General features: G+C 38.3%; 6 protein-coding genes and 3 non-coding genes across 11 annotated transcripts; 4 read left to right on the top strand and 5 right to left on the bottom strand.

Moving 5' to 3' along the window:
• Nucleotides 1-359: 359 nt before the first annotated feature.
• On the top strand, nucleotides 360-1214 carry dpy-5 (Cuticle collagen dpy-5; the record flags this gene model as incomplete). Its single annotated transcript, NM_059194.6, has 1 exon — nucleotides 360-1214. The coding sequence occupies one exon, from the start codon at nucleotides 360-362 to the stop codon at nucleotides 1212-1214; it is 855 nt and encodes a 284-aa protein (NP_491595.1).
• A 684-nt stretch (nucleotides 1215-1898) lies between these two features.
• 21ur-11585 lies at nucleotides 1899-1919 on the bottom strand. The gene has a single exon (NR_050124.1).
• Nucleotides 1920-1960: 41 nt separating this feature from the next.
• Nucleotides 1961-3248, bottom strand: F27C1.2 (Copper transport protein). 2 transcript variants are annotated; one of them, NM_001026247.4, is made up of 5 exons: nucleotides 3176-3247; nucleotides 2900-3128; nucleotides 2706-2833; nucleotides 2419-2638; nucleotides 1961-2368 (listed from the first exon to the last, which is right to left on the bottom strand). In NM_001026247.4, exons 1-5 carry the CDS (start codon nucleotides 3242-3244, stop codon nucleotides 2256-2258), a joined length of 759 nt encoding a protein of 252 aa, NP_001021418.1. In that variant the 5' UTR covers nucleotides 3245-3247; the 3' UTR covers nucleotides 1961-2255. The 2 variants fall into 2 exon arrangements, with proteins under 2 accessions (NP_001021418.1, NP_001021419.1); NM_001026248.6 differs by having other exon boundaries at nucleotides 1962-2368; nucleotides 2419-2650; nucleotides 3176-3248.
• Nucleotides 3249-3356: 108 nt separating this feature from the next.
• Nucleotides 3357-3475, top strand: F27C1.16. The gene has a single exon (NR_050123.1). It is a non-coding gene; the product is annotated as an Unclassified non-coding RNA F27C1.16 (non-coding RNA).
• On the bottom strand, nucleotides 3397-3479 carry F27C1.17. The gene has a single exon (NR_050122.1). It is a non-coding gene; the product is annotated as an Unclassified non-coding RNA F27C1.17 (non-coding RNA).
• Nucleotides 3480-3591: 112 nt separating this feature from the next.
• atp-3 (Oligomycin sensitivity conferral protein) lies at nucleotides 3592-4866 on the top strand (the record flags this gene model as incomplete). 2 transcript variants are annotated; one of them, NM_001026250.7, is made up of 4 exons in its annotated part: nucleotides 3592-3664; nucleotides 3788-4100; nucleotides 4145-4242; nucleotides 4419-4634. In NM_001026250.7, the coding sequence occupies exons 1-4, from the start codon at nucleotides 3605-3607 to the stop codon at nucleotides 4632-4634; spliced, it is 687 nt and encodes a 228-aa protein (NP_001021421.1). In that variant the 5' UTR covers nucleotides 3592-3604. The 2 variants fall into 2 exon arrangements, with proteins under 2 accessions (NP_001021421.1, NP_001370527.1); NM_001383096.2 differs by lacking the exon at nucleotides 3592-3664 and having other exon boundaries at nucleotides 4419-4866.
• An 87-nt stretch (nucleotides 4867-4953) lies between these two features.
• Nucleotides 4954-12101, top strand: utp-14 (Small-subunit processome). The gene is made up of 9 exons (NM_059189.6): nucleotides 4954-5122; nucleotides 5175-5375; nucleotides 5421-5520; nucleotides 5602-5999; nucleotides 6051-6168; nucleotides 7214-7733; nucleotides 7793-8049; nucleotides 8103-8249; nucleotides 11853-12101. Exons 1-9 carry the CDS (start codon nucleotides 4971-4973, stop codon nucleotides 11901-11903), a joined length of 1944 nt encoding a protein of 647 aa, NP_491590.1. The 5' UTR covers nucleotides 4954-4970; the 3' UTR covers nucleotides 11904-12101.
• Nucleotides 6182-7138, bottom strand: F27C1.3 (Dauer Up-Regulated). The gene is made up of 2 exons (NM_059191.5): nucleotides 7018-7138; nucleotides 6182-6972 (listed from the first exon to the last, which is right to left on the bottom strand). Exons 1-2 carry the CDS (start codon nucleotides 7045-7047, stop codon nucleotides 6214-6216), a joined length of 789 nt encoding a protein of 262 aa, NP_491592.1. The 5' UTR covers nucleotides 7048-7138; the 3' UTR covers nucleotides 6182-6213.
• F27C1.4 (uncharacterized protein) lies at nucleotides 10206-10625 on the bottom strand (the record flags this gene model as incomplete). Its single annotated transcript, NM_059190.5, has 1 exon — nucleotides 10206-10625. The coding sequence occupies one exon, from the start codon at nucleotides 10623-10625 to the stop codon at nucleotides 10206-10208; it is 420 nt and encodes a 139-aa protein (NP_491591.1).
• Nucleotides 12102-12239: the final 138 nt, after the last annotated feature.

Genomic DNA, 12239 nt, shown 5'->3' with positions numbered 1-12239 from the left:
AATTACAATAAATCTTTGTGTTTTTCATTTAAGCTTACATTTTCTGGATTAATCACGTTCTGTTTATAATATAAGTTAAAGTTATAATATATTCTTAAATGGTTTTTAATCCCTATCCTTGAGAATAGAATGAAGGTGTGTCCTCATGGGGCGAGGCAATTTTATCCAGTTCTTTGGCAAGTTTTCTCCGTTTCATCTCTTATCTGTTCTTTCGATTTACCTGATCAGAGGAGGCATATAAAAGGAGACGAGATGAATGTGGAACACTATACTTTTCAAATTAGAAGCTTTTCCTTTTTCTTTTGAACTTGCTAACTTTATCTTTAAAACTTTTCTCAAAGTCTCTGTGTTTTCAGAAAATGGTAAAGGCCGTCGTCGGATTCGGCGCTGCATGCGGAATCTCTGCTATCGTTGCTTGCCTTTGGGCTGCACTTGTCATCACAAATGACATCAATGACATGTATGATGATGTGATGGGAGAGCTCGGAGGATTCAGAGATATCTCTGATGACACTTGGGGAACCCTTCTCGACGTTCGTCACGGAGCCGGAGAGTCTGCTGAGCAATACGTTCGTGGAATCTTCGGACGTCACAAGCGTTCCAACAGCCAATGCTCTTGCGGACTTCCATCTCAAGGATGCCCAGCCGGAGCTCCAGGAAACCCAGGAGCCCCAGGAGAGCCAGGAGGCACTGGACCAGACGGAAAGAACGGACCAACTGGACTTCCAGGACTTAACATTCCAATTCCAAATGACTTCCCTAAGGAGTGCATCAAGTGCCCAGCTGGACCACCAGGACAAGATGGACTTCCAGGACAAGAAGGATTCCAAGGACTTCCAGGAGACGCTGGAAAGCGTGGAACCCCAGGAAAGGACGGAGAGCCAGGACGTGTTGGAGATATTGGAGATCAAGGAACTCCAGGACAAGACGGACAACCAGGACTTGCTGGACCACCAGGACGCGATGGACTTACCGGAAAGGGACAACCAGGAGTCGCTGGACGCCCAGGAATGCCAGGACCACGTGGAGAGCCAGGAAACAACGGAAATCCAGGAGAGGAAGGACAAACTGGAGCCCAGGGACCAACTGGACAGCCAGGAAAGGACGGATTCAACGGAAACGACGGAACTCCAGGACAAGCTGGACCACAAGGAGCCGTTGGAGCCGATGCCGAATACTGCCCATGCCCAGAGAGAAAGCGCAGACGCGTCTAAACTGTTTTCGTATTCAAAAATAAATATTTATGTATTCAATTGAAGTTTATCACATTTTTTGAATAATTCTTTTTGAAAATACGATGGCAGGTCTCGACGCGACTGAAAGACGTAAGGGAGTTCGCGCCTTTAATGTATTTCTAACGCTCCGCCCCTGAAGATTAGGTCTCTTTAGGTATTAGGAGAACATGTTCTATTATTTTTATGCTTCATGAATTGATGCAAAAACAACTGAAAAAATTTACTTTTAAAAGAAAAAATGTTTGAAAATCGGCGAAAAAAATAGAAAACGTTTGAGTTTACAGTTTCGCCGCCTATATATATATATAGGGCCCCTATAGGGCGCGCGCCTAATACCTAACGAGACCCATGCTTCGGAGGCGGAGTGTGTACATTGGTTTTTTCTGCGTCCCTATAATAATTTTTCGAAATTGTTTTCTAATACTAAGTGAAAATAAATGGAAATTCGAAGTAAGAAGAAAACAATTTATGAAAATTGCACGTTTTGAGATTTCAAAAATGATTACGATTTATTTTTCGAAATTCGAAATTTTATAACAAAACTTCAATATCAAATATAGCTTTTCAATCGCGACAAGACCTGATTCCGCTTCTTCAAACTATTTAGATGATCTTTTGTAAGGCTTATCACGTTGTTATTTAATACTTCCGATTGACTATTTGCATAACTTCTCACGAGGTGCAGTATCTTATCAGCTACAAGATTCAATCTTATGATAGAACAATAACAGGACAAATGTTCATTATCATTTACAACTTCAATAGGGCAAATAGAAATTCAATAATAAATAAATAAAATCAGAAAATTGACAGCTTGCTCTGAATTAGACACTTCTTCTGACTGAGATTCTGGTGATAAAAAGAGGCGGGATCCTAAGGTGCTCATCGACCCGCAGGAGAGAAACTAAGGTCGATTAGTGAGGAAATACATTTTAAAAGATAAATCAACTAATAAAGAGGAAAGATGAATTGATGATGTTTGGTGATTTGTTTGAGGATTGAGATTGGAGATCGCAATTATTAATGACACGCATCGGTTTGGAACGAATCCGTCACTTCTCCATCACAATTTCGGAGTTGGAGAACTGCAAACAGCCAATGTCCAAATCCTGCTCCTAATACCACCGCAGCAGCTGAAAAAATACACAGAATTATTGATTTAAAACTAGAAATTTGTACTTACTTAGATAAGTGTTGTAAGTCATCACAATGAGCATGAGCCAATAGGCGAGCACCAATTGAAAAATGTACAAGAGCATCTGAATGAGCCGTTGAGGAGAGAATGGCGAAGTTGCAGGGGTCCTCGCTACCGAAGCCGATATCAGGAACGGTTCAGATTGAGGCTTGTTGCTCTGTGAGTGGGTAACCGATTGATGGCAAGTGCCTCCAGAAGACCGCGTTGTCTGAAGTGCAAACTAGGTCGGATAAGATATTTTTTAATGAAACATAGAGAAATATAAAATTACTTACCTCCACGCATGATTTGTTGGCAAGAACCTGAGCTTGTGTTTGCGTCATTTGCAGAAATACACGGAACCACTTGACACCTTCATATGTGGCGCCCATAATGAAAATAGCAGCACACGATAAAAGCATACCTGAAGAGTTGTTAAAATTAACTAACAGTTAAGAAATAAACTTGAATTGAATAATGAAAATCTTACCGAAAAGTGAATCCGTCCTCCAAAAATCGAATAGAATAACTTCTTCAAATCCTCCATGGAACCACATTTTCATCATATGTCCCTCGTGTCCACCATGACCTGCGTGTGATCCATGAGACGAATGTTCATGATGTTCATTTTGATCTTTTTCATCGGGCACAGGAACCGCTTCTACTTCTTTTCCAGCGAGCTCATCGAGAAAGTTGTCTGCAGCTTGTGCGTAAGCACTCTGAAATGCTAAATGTTAGATTTTTGAAGCAACTATTAAAATTAAACCTTATTTTCTGCAGCAGCAACCACCAAAGCCACAGCCAACCATCCTAGGATGGCCAATTGTGTACCCATGATCTGAAAATATATGACGTAACATGAAAATCAATAAAAATTGCGTTTAATATGACTAGAAGTTATACAAGATAACAATTTCAACTGCAGCTTCAACATTTTGCGACCTTTTATACGCAACCTGTCATGAACATGCATTTTATCGAGATGGAAAGTTTGCAAACAAGAAAACTCCACAAAAAAAATTGTCTAAAAATTGCAGCACCAAATGCGCTCTACTGAACTGACAGCCGGTGATTTGGCTGCGTACCTTGGCTTATGGTTAAGAGAGTGATACTCAGCCAACGACCGCCCTTTTTCTCTTGAAATTAGCTTTCAGTTCTTTTTTATCGAATTTCAGTTAAGTTTTTGTACTATTTTATGCGAATTTTTATCCCAAGCAAGCCTCTTTACCTATATTTGACTATTCTTCACGAAAAAGTATGTAAAAATCCACTCTTTATTATTTTTTTCTTAATTAAATTTAAAAAGTTGTTTTAATTAATTCGTTTGCTTGCATACATTTATTAAATTTAAATTTTGCCTAATTTCTTAATTTTGCAGGTAATGGCGCAACTCATGAAACGCGGATTCTCCACGAGCGCTGCTCTCGCTAAGGCTCAGCTGGTGAAGACCCCGATTCAGGTTCATGGAGTCGAGGGACGTTACGCCGCCGCTCTTTACTCAGCCGGACACAAACAGAACAAGCTCGACCAGATTTCCACAGATCTGAACAATGTTCGCTCCGTGTACAAGGACAACAAGAAGTTCCAAGAGTTCGTCCTCGACCCAACTCTCAAGGCCAACAAGAAGAAGACCGCCATCGAGGCTATCTCAACTAAATTGGGGCTTACCAAAGAGACTGGAAACTTCCTTGGTATTTTGTTAACGTGTAATTACAAATTTAATTGTAACTTTCAGGACTTTTGGCTGAGAACGGACGTCTGAACAAGCTCGAGTCAGTTGTTTCTTCATTCGAATCCATCATGCGCGCTCACCGTGGAGAACTTTTCGTTCAGGTACTTTTATTATAACTGCCAAGAAAAACAATGTTTCTTTTGAAATTTGTTTTCGTAAAATTATAAAATATGAATAGCGAATGTTTTCAATACGTAGAAATGGAAATTTTCAAGTCTAAATTTTAATCCTGAAGATGCTCGTACGTACCGTTTTAAAAACTAAAAATCATTTTCAGGTCACCTCCGCCGAAGAATTGAGCTCATCAAACCAGAAGGCATTGTCTGATGCCCTTAGCAAGATCGGAAAGTCTGGACAAAAGCTCACGGTGACTTATGCCGTCAAGCCATCGATTCTTGGAGGACTTGTTGTCACTATCGGAGACAAGTACGTCGATCTGTCGATCGCTTCCCGTGTCAAGAAATACAAGGATGCCCTTGCCACCGCCATCTAAATTTTTCCCAAAAAATTTAGTTCCTCATCCCGATTTTCAATCTGTGCTTCAAACCAGTTCCCTGCCTCATCATACCCAATCATTGAAGATGGTGTTTTAAAGAGTTGTTTAGTAATCGGTTTTATGTATTGTCTTCATTTTCTAGTGGGTCATAACATCAGCAGTGTAATTGTTTGTTCCAGAATTTTAAGTTTCTTTATTGTACTCTCAACAAATAAATAAATAGATCTGTGAAAAATTTCAATTATATTGACCTCGTTCTGTCGGTTACCATTTACTTCTTAATAATGTTTTGAAAGAAAACAGAATAAAATTATAGAAATTTGAGAAACAGAAATGAGTGATGACTCGGATCTTGATGACGTTGCTCATCAGAAGCTTCTGCAATCAATTCACACACCTGGAACTGTAAAGAAAAATCGTCTGAAGAAAGCATCAAAAACAAAAACCGACGCAACTTCTCTTCTATCTCATCTTACAGTTTCAAGGTATTTGAAAAACAAATTTTTTTTTAAATTTAGGATTTTTGCAATTTTACAGACCTTCAACCAACAAAGCCAAGCAAAGTCTCGGAATTGGTGGCCTAGAGTCGACAGAAAAAACAGGAAAGAAGCGAAAATCGGAAGCAACAGCAGATGAAACAACTACGAAAAAGAAGCTGAAAAGCAAAACATTAATTCCTCTAAAAGATGTTGAAGCTCGAAAGGAGATTGAAGGAAAAATTGCGTTCACTGATTTGAAGTGAGATTATTGATTTGTGATTTAATTAATAAGATATTTTTACAGAAAAGAAGTGACACAAAATTGGACAGAGCTCGTTCAAAGCAACCGCGTCAGTGATCAATTGATCTTCCCTCTCACAAAACCGGATGGAATTATGTGGGGTGTAAGTTGTTGCTTCCAAATTAAACTGTTCTAAAATTTAATAAAAGTGGAAAAATTGCTCCTAATAATTATTTTCGTTCAGGACGAGAAAACCGAGCCCGTACTGACCGAAAAGGAGATGGAATTGATGAAGGCTACAGATATTAAAATGGCAAAAGATCGTCTTTCACAAATGCAACGAATGCGTGCTATTGTTGGAATCCAAGAGGCCAAGAATCGATATATGAAGAAAATCAAATCGAAAGGATATCATCGAATTCTAAAAAGAGAAAAACGAAAACAACTTTTAAAAGAGTTTGATGATTTGGTTGCTCGTGATCCATCCGCTGCTCATGAAAAACTTGCCGAAATGGATTTACAGCGAATCATGGAAAGAGGAAGTTTGAAGCATCGCGGACAGAATCAGAAATTCAAACAGATGCTGGAAAAACATGCTAGCCGAAATCCAGAGGTCAAAAAATTGCTCGATGAGCATTTGAGGTTAGATATTAATTTTGGAACAAAAATTTTAAAATGGGAATATTTTTTCAGAATGGGAAGAGAATTAAAAGCAAAAGTCGCAACTACCGCTGAAGATTCTGATGGTGAAGCTCCAACTTCAACGGAAGATCCACAAAATAAAAAGAAGAGTATTCATGAGTTAATCAAGGTAAGTGAGACATAAACTACTAATTCATTAGACGGATTCAAGTTCTCAATAAGCTTTCTTCTTATCTGCACCGAAAACATCTTGATTGAGACCAGCCAGGGTTTGGTAGTTCGGGTCATGAGTTGCAGCCTTAGCACCATGTTGAGCAGGAGCTTTTGGTGGAGCTGGTGCACCATTTCCTCCTCCTCCACCTCCACCAACACCACCTTTTTGATCGAACACGTTGTTATTCAAACCAGCAAGAGTCTGATAGTTTGGATCGTGTGTTGCAGCCATTCCAGGTTTACCTCCTGCTGCTGGAGCCTGTGGTCCTGCTCCACCACCACCTTTCTTATCGAAAACATTATCATTCAAGCCGGCAAGAGTTTGATAGTTAGGATCATGAGTTCCGGCCATTCCTGGTTTTCCGTCCGGAGCTTTTGGAGCAGCTCCACCACCACCACCGCCTTGTTTTTGCTCAAAAACGTTATCGTTCAATCCGGCCAATGTCTGGTAGTTGGGATCATGGGTGTCAGCAATTGCAGCACGATTTTTCGGAGGCTTTGGAGCTCCGGCAGGAATCTTTCCCTTTTCCTTGGCTGCTGCTTTTTTCTTTTTTGCCGCAATCGCATCGTTTTTCTTCTTTTTACGACGCTTTTCATCATCCTCATCATCGTCATCATCATCACCTCCAGTAGTTCCTCCAGTTGTTCCTGTTTCATCTGAGTATTTTTTCTTTCCTTTCGACTTCTTCCCGCAGTTCACCAGAATAGCTGCCGGAACTGTCCAACACAGAGCAAGTTGCAGAAGTATCATAAAAATTGGCTGAAATTTTTATATTTTTTGGATTTTTTAGTTTTCAAACAATACCTGTAAACCAAATAACTCCATGCTCATCATTTGTGATATAGTTATCGATATATCCACAACTGTAGTTTGAGATCGAAGAAATAAAAATAAAAGAGTTATCAAGTAGAGGATTTTGAAAAATGATGATTTATTCTTCACGTAGTAACATTCTATTTTTTAAAATTTTATATTTAAAATTAATTTTAAAAAATTTCAGGATGCCGCCCAAGAAGCGGAGAAAGAATCCAGAAAACAAGTTGGCACGGCTCTAGTTGATACTTTCCTCGAAGACTCCGATGCTCAAAAAGTGACACTTGCTCAGATGCGAGCCAAGAAACGACAAGAAGCTGCTATAACTCGAAGTATTTCAGCGAATACTGGTGCATCACGTGAAAATCCTCTATTCGACGTCGATGACACTTGGCAAGAGAAAGAAGATGCGAAAAAGGCAAAGCAGAAGAAAAAGAAGCTACTAAAAGCGAAGGAGTCAGCGAGAAAAGGAACAATTGGAAAAGTATCATATGTTGATAAGAATTATGATCCGAAGATGGAGGCTAAACGTGCAGAAACTTTTGATGAAAAAGTGGAAAAGGCAGTGGATTCAGCTGGAGTGCATGCCGCTGAAAAACGACAAAAGGAAATTGAAATCGATCCGAGCAAATTTCTAGAGCTCAACACAAACGACTTGACACAAGTTTCGTCGGATTTTGTTGAGAAAATGGATCAGTTTGATGAAGGTAAGCTTAATCTTTTTTTTTCTTTTTATTAACTATATTCCAACGATTTTTTCCTGCAGAAGCCGCTCAAGTTATCAATGAAGCTTTCAAGGATGATGACGTCATTGGAGATTTTGAAGATATGAAAGAAGGAGTGAAAGAAAAGGAAAAAGTTAAAGATGTAGATCTCAATTTGGCCGGATGGGGCTCATGGGTTGGACCAGGAATGACTGAGAAGAAGCGACGCCAAAACTTTGTGATTAAAGCAAAAGAGAAGAGAAGAAGGGACGGAGAGAGAAACGGAGTAATTATTGCTGAAAATATGACGGCTAAGGATGTAAGCACCTGATATATCTCCTAGATTTTTTAATTGCAAAAATGAGCTTTCAGGGTATCGGAAAGATCCAGCCACGTTCTCTACCATTCCCCTACTCCCGAGTTGAAGACTATGAGGCTGTGCTAAAACAACCGTTGGGTCTTGAATGGAATATGGAGAAGATGCGAGATGAGTTGTGCAAACCTGCGGTTGTTGTTGAGGTAAGCTTTATTATATTTTACAGTTTTATTGAACATGAAAATTATGTTGAAACAAAGAGAAGGAGAAGAGAACCGTGAACAGTGGAAAAAAACGAGTGAAAACAAGGAAAGAAAGGCATTGGACTGGGAGTGTGTGATGGGTTGGACCTGAATTGTTTCAAACAAAAAAAAAGTTGATAAAACAACAGATGAAGTGGTTATAAGTAGGGAAAACATGAATAATTTAAAAATAATTAGTTTTGATCATCCGAACTAGACGAAGATCTTGCGAAGTCAATGACATGGCAACGATTCCTCCAAATCAACGAAAACGTTTTCTTCCGTGGTGATTCCTCGAGCGTACTCGTACATTATGACATACAAAGCATGATCATCGAGCATATCGTAGTCTTCCTTCTCGTCCAGTTGTTCCTTGGAAGATGCTTCCACCTCTGCAGGCTCTAAAGTCTCTAGCTTCTCTGGTACAGCTGGTTCTTCTTGTTGTGGAACCTCTACGAGTTCGACTGGAGTAGTGTCTTCAGTAACCGCGTTGACAAGTGTTCCGACGGTTTCAGCTGCAGATGTGACCATTTCTGATACGGAATTCCAGATGGAGGTTGCATAGGAGAAGTAAGACATTTTGAGAACTTGTGGTTCTGAAAATGAAATAAGTTTTAGTCATTTTAGATAAGGAAAATATGAATAGAAGGGCTGAGGAAACAAACACGCAATTTCATAATCTATTGTGCCAAAAAAGGGATAGTTACGAAATCGAGGTAATATGGAAATCAAACTACATAGAAGAAATTAAGAACATAGAGCCTAGGTAAAAAAAACGACGGACGACTGAACACCCAACGTATGGCAGGCTGCCAAATAGGCGTGACTGTGCACAAAAACGCTCGATCTGATGTAACAGTATACACCTTTGTAATCAATAACTTTCTGGCGGCTAACGAGACCATTTGATTATTATTCCAACATAGTAGAGGAAGAGAAGAGACAATATAGAGTCCCAGAATATGGATCAATATAATAGGTTTTTGAGAGTTGGTCTTTTTAAATTTGGTTTAGAAATAAGTTTCGATAAGTTTTTAAAGAATACAATTTTTAAAATCTTCATATTATTTAAAAATGTAAATCGAAAATAATGAAAGAAGAAACTGTATATATTAGAGAATCGAGTAGTAGTAGTGTTTAGAGAATTAGAGATAAAAAAATACAGTACCCCTATGAGACTCAGTGCAACCTTGCATATGCTCCCCTAAAATCATATGCAACTATTTGGTTTTTTTTAAAATCAAATTGCACAATATTTCGAATTTTCAGCCGAAAGAAAAATTCAAAAATTCTTGCAACTTTTGTTCACAATAAATTTTTTCAAAACTGATTTTGATATAATTTCGGAATAGGGACCACTTTTTACATTTGAGACAGCTCTTTTCGATTTTAAAATATTTAGAAAGGTGTATAATGTCACAAAATATAAGCGAACATCTATCATCTGTGCATATATATGCACTGGCACGGGAGACAGGAACCGAACGGCACATGTGACGAGTTCATTTTGATGTCACAAGCTTTTCCCTTTTTCGTTAAAAAAAAAGTAGACTATAAAAACAAACAAACACTGTTCTAACAAGAAAATATGCAAAAATGAACACGCAAACTGGCGAATGTTGTTCGAGTTGTAATAGGTTGCGAAATTAACCGATAAGAAGCTCGATATTCTGTTATTAATAGATTTTTTACATTAAGTATTGCCCATGATTTCTAACACCTCAAATCCCTGTTGTCTTTGAAATTTCTTGTCTGAAGTAGTTTTTATTGCCAAGGACATTGTAGAATTGATCACGTACGAAAGTTTATTGTGAAACATTGTGAAAACCGGTAAATATTACCGAAAACATGACATAAATTGGACAGTAATATTAAAATAGACCCGAACATGTATAGGATTTCTTCGTTCATCCCAGATCATTTGGAATTCTTCATCCACTCGTAGTTGTTTTGCACCATCTCAAATTGATTGTGCCTGATTGGACCCGTCTCGTCTGGATTCTCATGGATCACTTCCCATTCGATCGATGTATTTGGTGACGATGCTCCTATCGCCTCCTGGTGAACATCCTCTGTCGTCTCCTTTTTATCCTCTTGAAGATCAGACGACGCCGCCGCCGCCCCTTGTTGCTCCCATGAGAAGACTTCAGAAGAAGCCGTGGCATCCTCTGAGCCAGATCCCCACTCGAGAGCAGTCTGACTGATTTGTGTTAGAGCCTGTGTTGCTCCTTCGGCAAGTGCAGAAGCTCCTCCAACAAGGTTCGCTGCCTGTTCTGTGACTGCTGGGACGACGGTTGTGGACATGAAGGTGTAGAGTCCATTGACGATGGAGTTCATTGTTTAGTTGTAGTTTTCTGAAAAAAAATAATATATACAAAGAGACAAGTTAGACCGGCAACGGAAGGAAAAAAGAATGAAAGTGAAAGTTCGAACGGAGTAGGATTTACAACAGGATTGACTTCATAAAAATTTAAATCAAGTGCATGTATTTTATCCTAGTGTACTATCTGCCTAGATTTTTTGAATCTAGGTGTAATATTTACGGAAAAAAAAGAAAATGAAGAGACAAAGTAGATATATCTCCGATGTGCTCTTTCTACCACCAGAATGCGAATGGCAACTAATGACTAGTAACAGAATAAGAAAGACGAGAAGATGAAGAGGAACGCTGTGTTGTCCTTACGTTCTTCCTATGTCTCTTTCTCTTTTCTCGTATCGGACAATCCCTCCCCTTAGATGTGTGCGCGCGCGCTGCTTCTCTCTCTCTATTCACGTTTATGAGAGAACGAGTCATATTATAGATTGTGTATGTTGGTTAGAATGAGACGCAGGAAACCGAATGCTCCCAAACGGGTGCAGGTCATCTTTTTGTGTAGAGGTTGGTGGGTGTTCATATAGATCGGAGAAAGAATGACGAAAAATGATTGACAAGAGAATACATATTTGGATTGGCTCACACCTGTATTAATTGAAGAAGATCAGTGAGCTAGCGAGGAAATTTGAATAACTTTTAAAAATAGCAAGAAAACTTCTAAAGATTATCATTGAAGAGGAGCAATTTTCTAGACGTTTTAGTTACAGTAATCCCTGTGTTACAGCAAATCTTGTCTCCTCTTCCAAAAAACCATTACAGTAATCATAAATATTGGAATTATTTGAAATCAACCAACAAAACTTGCAATTGAAAATTGTTAGAATCTATTTAGAAAGAAATAAAAACATCAAATATATGTTTACACCATGACGAGTCACTAAAACTAATCGAGTTGTTGACTGAAAGTAATTCAAAATCATCGTTCGGCGCCGTACATTCTGCTGGGTTTTCACACGTTCCTATTACATTGATAAGAACTTGAAATGTTTCAAAACATTGTTGAAGCTCGAAAGAAAATCGATGATGTGTGTGTTGCTTCTAGGGACAGCTTTTCCTCACTCAGCTGTGAAATGCTCTTCTTCTCCTTCTCTTACTTCTTTTCTCCAACTATTTTCACATTTTTCCCCTCATGAGTTACTAGACACAAATTTTGAATAAAATTTCTCTATTTATAATATTTATATTTTCAGGCTGGAAGAGCTATTCGTCCAATCAACAAGAAGCATCTACTCGGAGAATAATTGGAAGAATTGTTAATTTTTTGTTGATTTTTTAAAAAAACTTTATTGTTGGTTTTCTCTCTTTGAAGTGTCACCTGAAATGTTCGTTGTTGTTAATTTTATATGTTTTCTTTACGGTGAAAGTTTAATTGAGACCATTTTCTCATTATTTTCTCAATTTTACATTTCCTGTAATTCTTTAAATGAAAAACAAATTTTTTAAAAAATAATTCAATTATAATCAGTTTTTTCGTTATGGTGGATATCCCCAGCAATTTATTTGAAATTTGAAAATATAATTTTTGTTGTTAAAATAATATTTTGAAAAAGTTGGCAACGAAACCCAAAGTTTTGAAA

The sequence above is a fragment of the Caenorhabditis elegans genome, chromosome I (assembly GCF_000002985.6).
Source record: "Caenorhabditis elegans chromosome I".
NCBI lineage: Eukaryota > Metazoa > Nematoda > Chromadorea > Rhabditida > Rhabditidae > Caenorhabditis > Caenorhabditis elegans.
This window is presented reverse-complemented; position numbering and strand designations above follow the sequence as displayed.

Excerpts from the sequence above, each read along its gene's own strand:
- utp-14 (NM_059189.6), top strand. The coding sequence starts at position 4,971 with ATGAGTGATGACTCGGATCTTGATGACGTTGCTCATCAGAAGCTTCTG. Across the intron at positions 6,000-6,050 it reads TTGCTCGATGAGCATTTGAG|AATGGGAAGAGAATTAAAAG; the intron begins GTTAGATATTAA and ends ATATTTTTTCAG. Across the intron at positions 8,250-11,852 it reads AACCTGCGGTTGTTGTTGAG|GCTGGAAGAGCTATTCGTCC; the intron begins GTAAGCTTTATT and ends TTATATTTTCAG.
- F27C1.2 (NM_001026248.6), bottom strand. The coding sequence starts at position 3,244 with ATGGGTACACAATTGGCCATCCTAGGATGGTTGGCTGTGGCTTTGGTG. Across the intron at positions 2,834-2,899 it reads GAGGACGGATTCACTTTTCG|GTATGCTTTTATCGTGTGCT; the intron begins GTAAGATTTTCA and ends ACAACTCTTCAG. Across the intron at positions 2,369-2,418 it reads GACTTACAACACTTATCTAA|CTGCTGCGGTGGTATTAGGA; the intron begins GTAAGTACAAAT and ends GTATTTTTTCAG.
- F27C1.3 (NM_059191.5), bottom strand. The coding sequence starts at position 7,047 with ATGATGAGCATGGAGTTATTTGGTTTACAG. Across the intron at positions 6,973-7,017 it reads TGGAGTTATTTGGTTTACAG|CCAATTTTTATGATACTTCT; the intron begins GTATTGTTTGAA and ends TAAAAATTTCAG.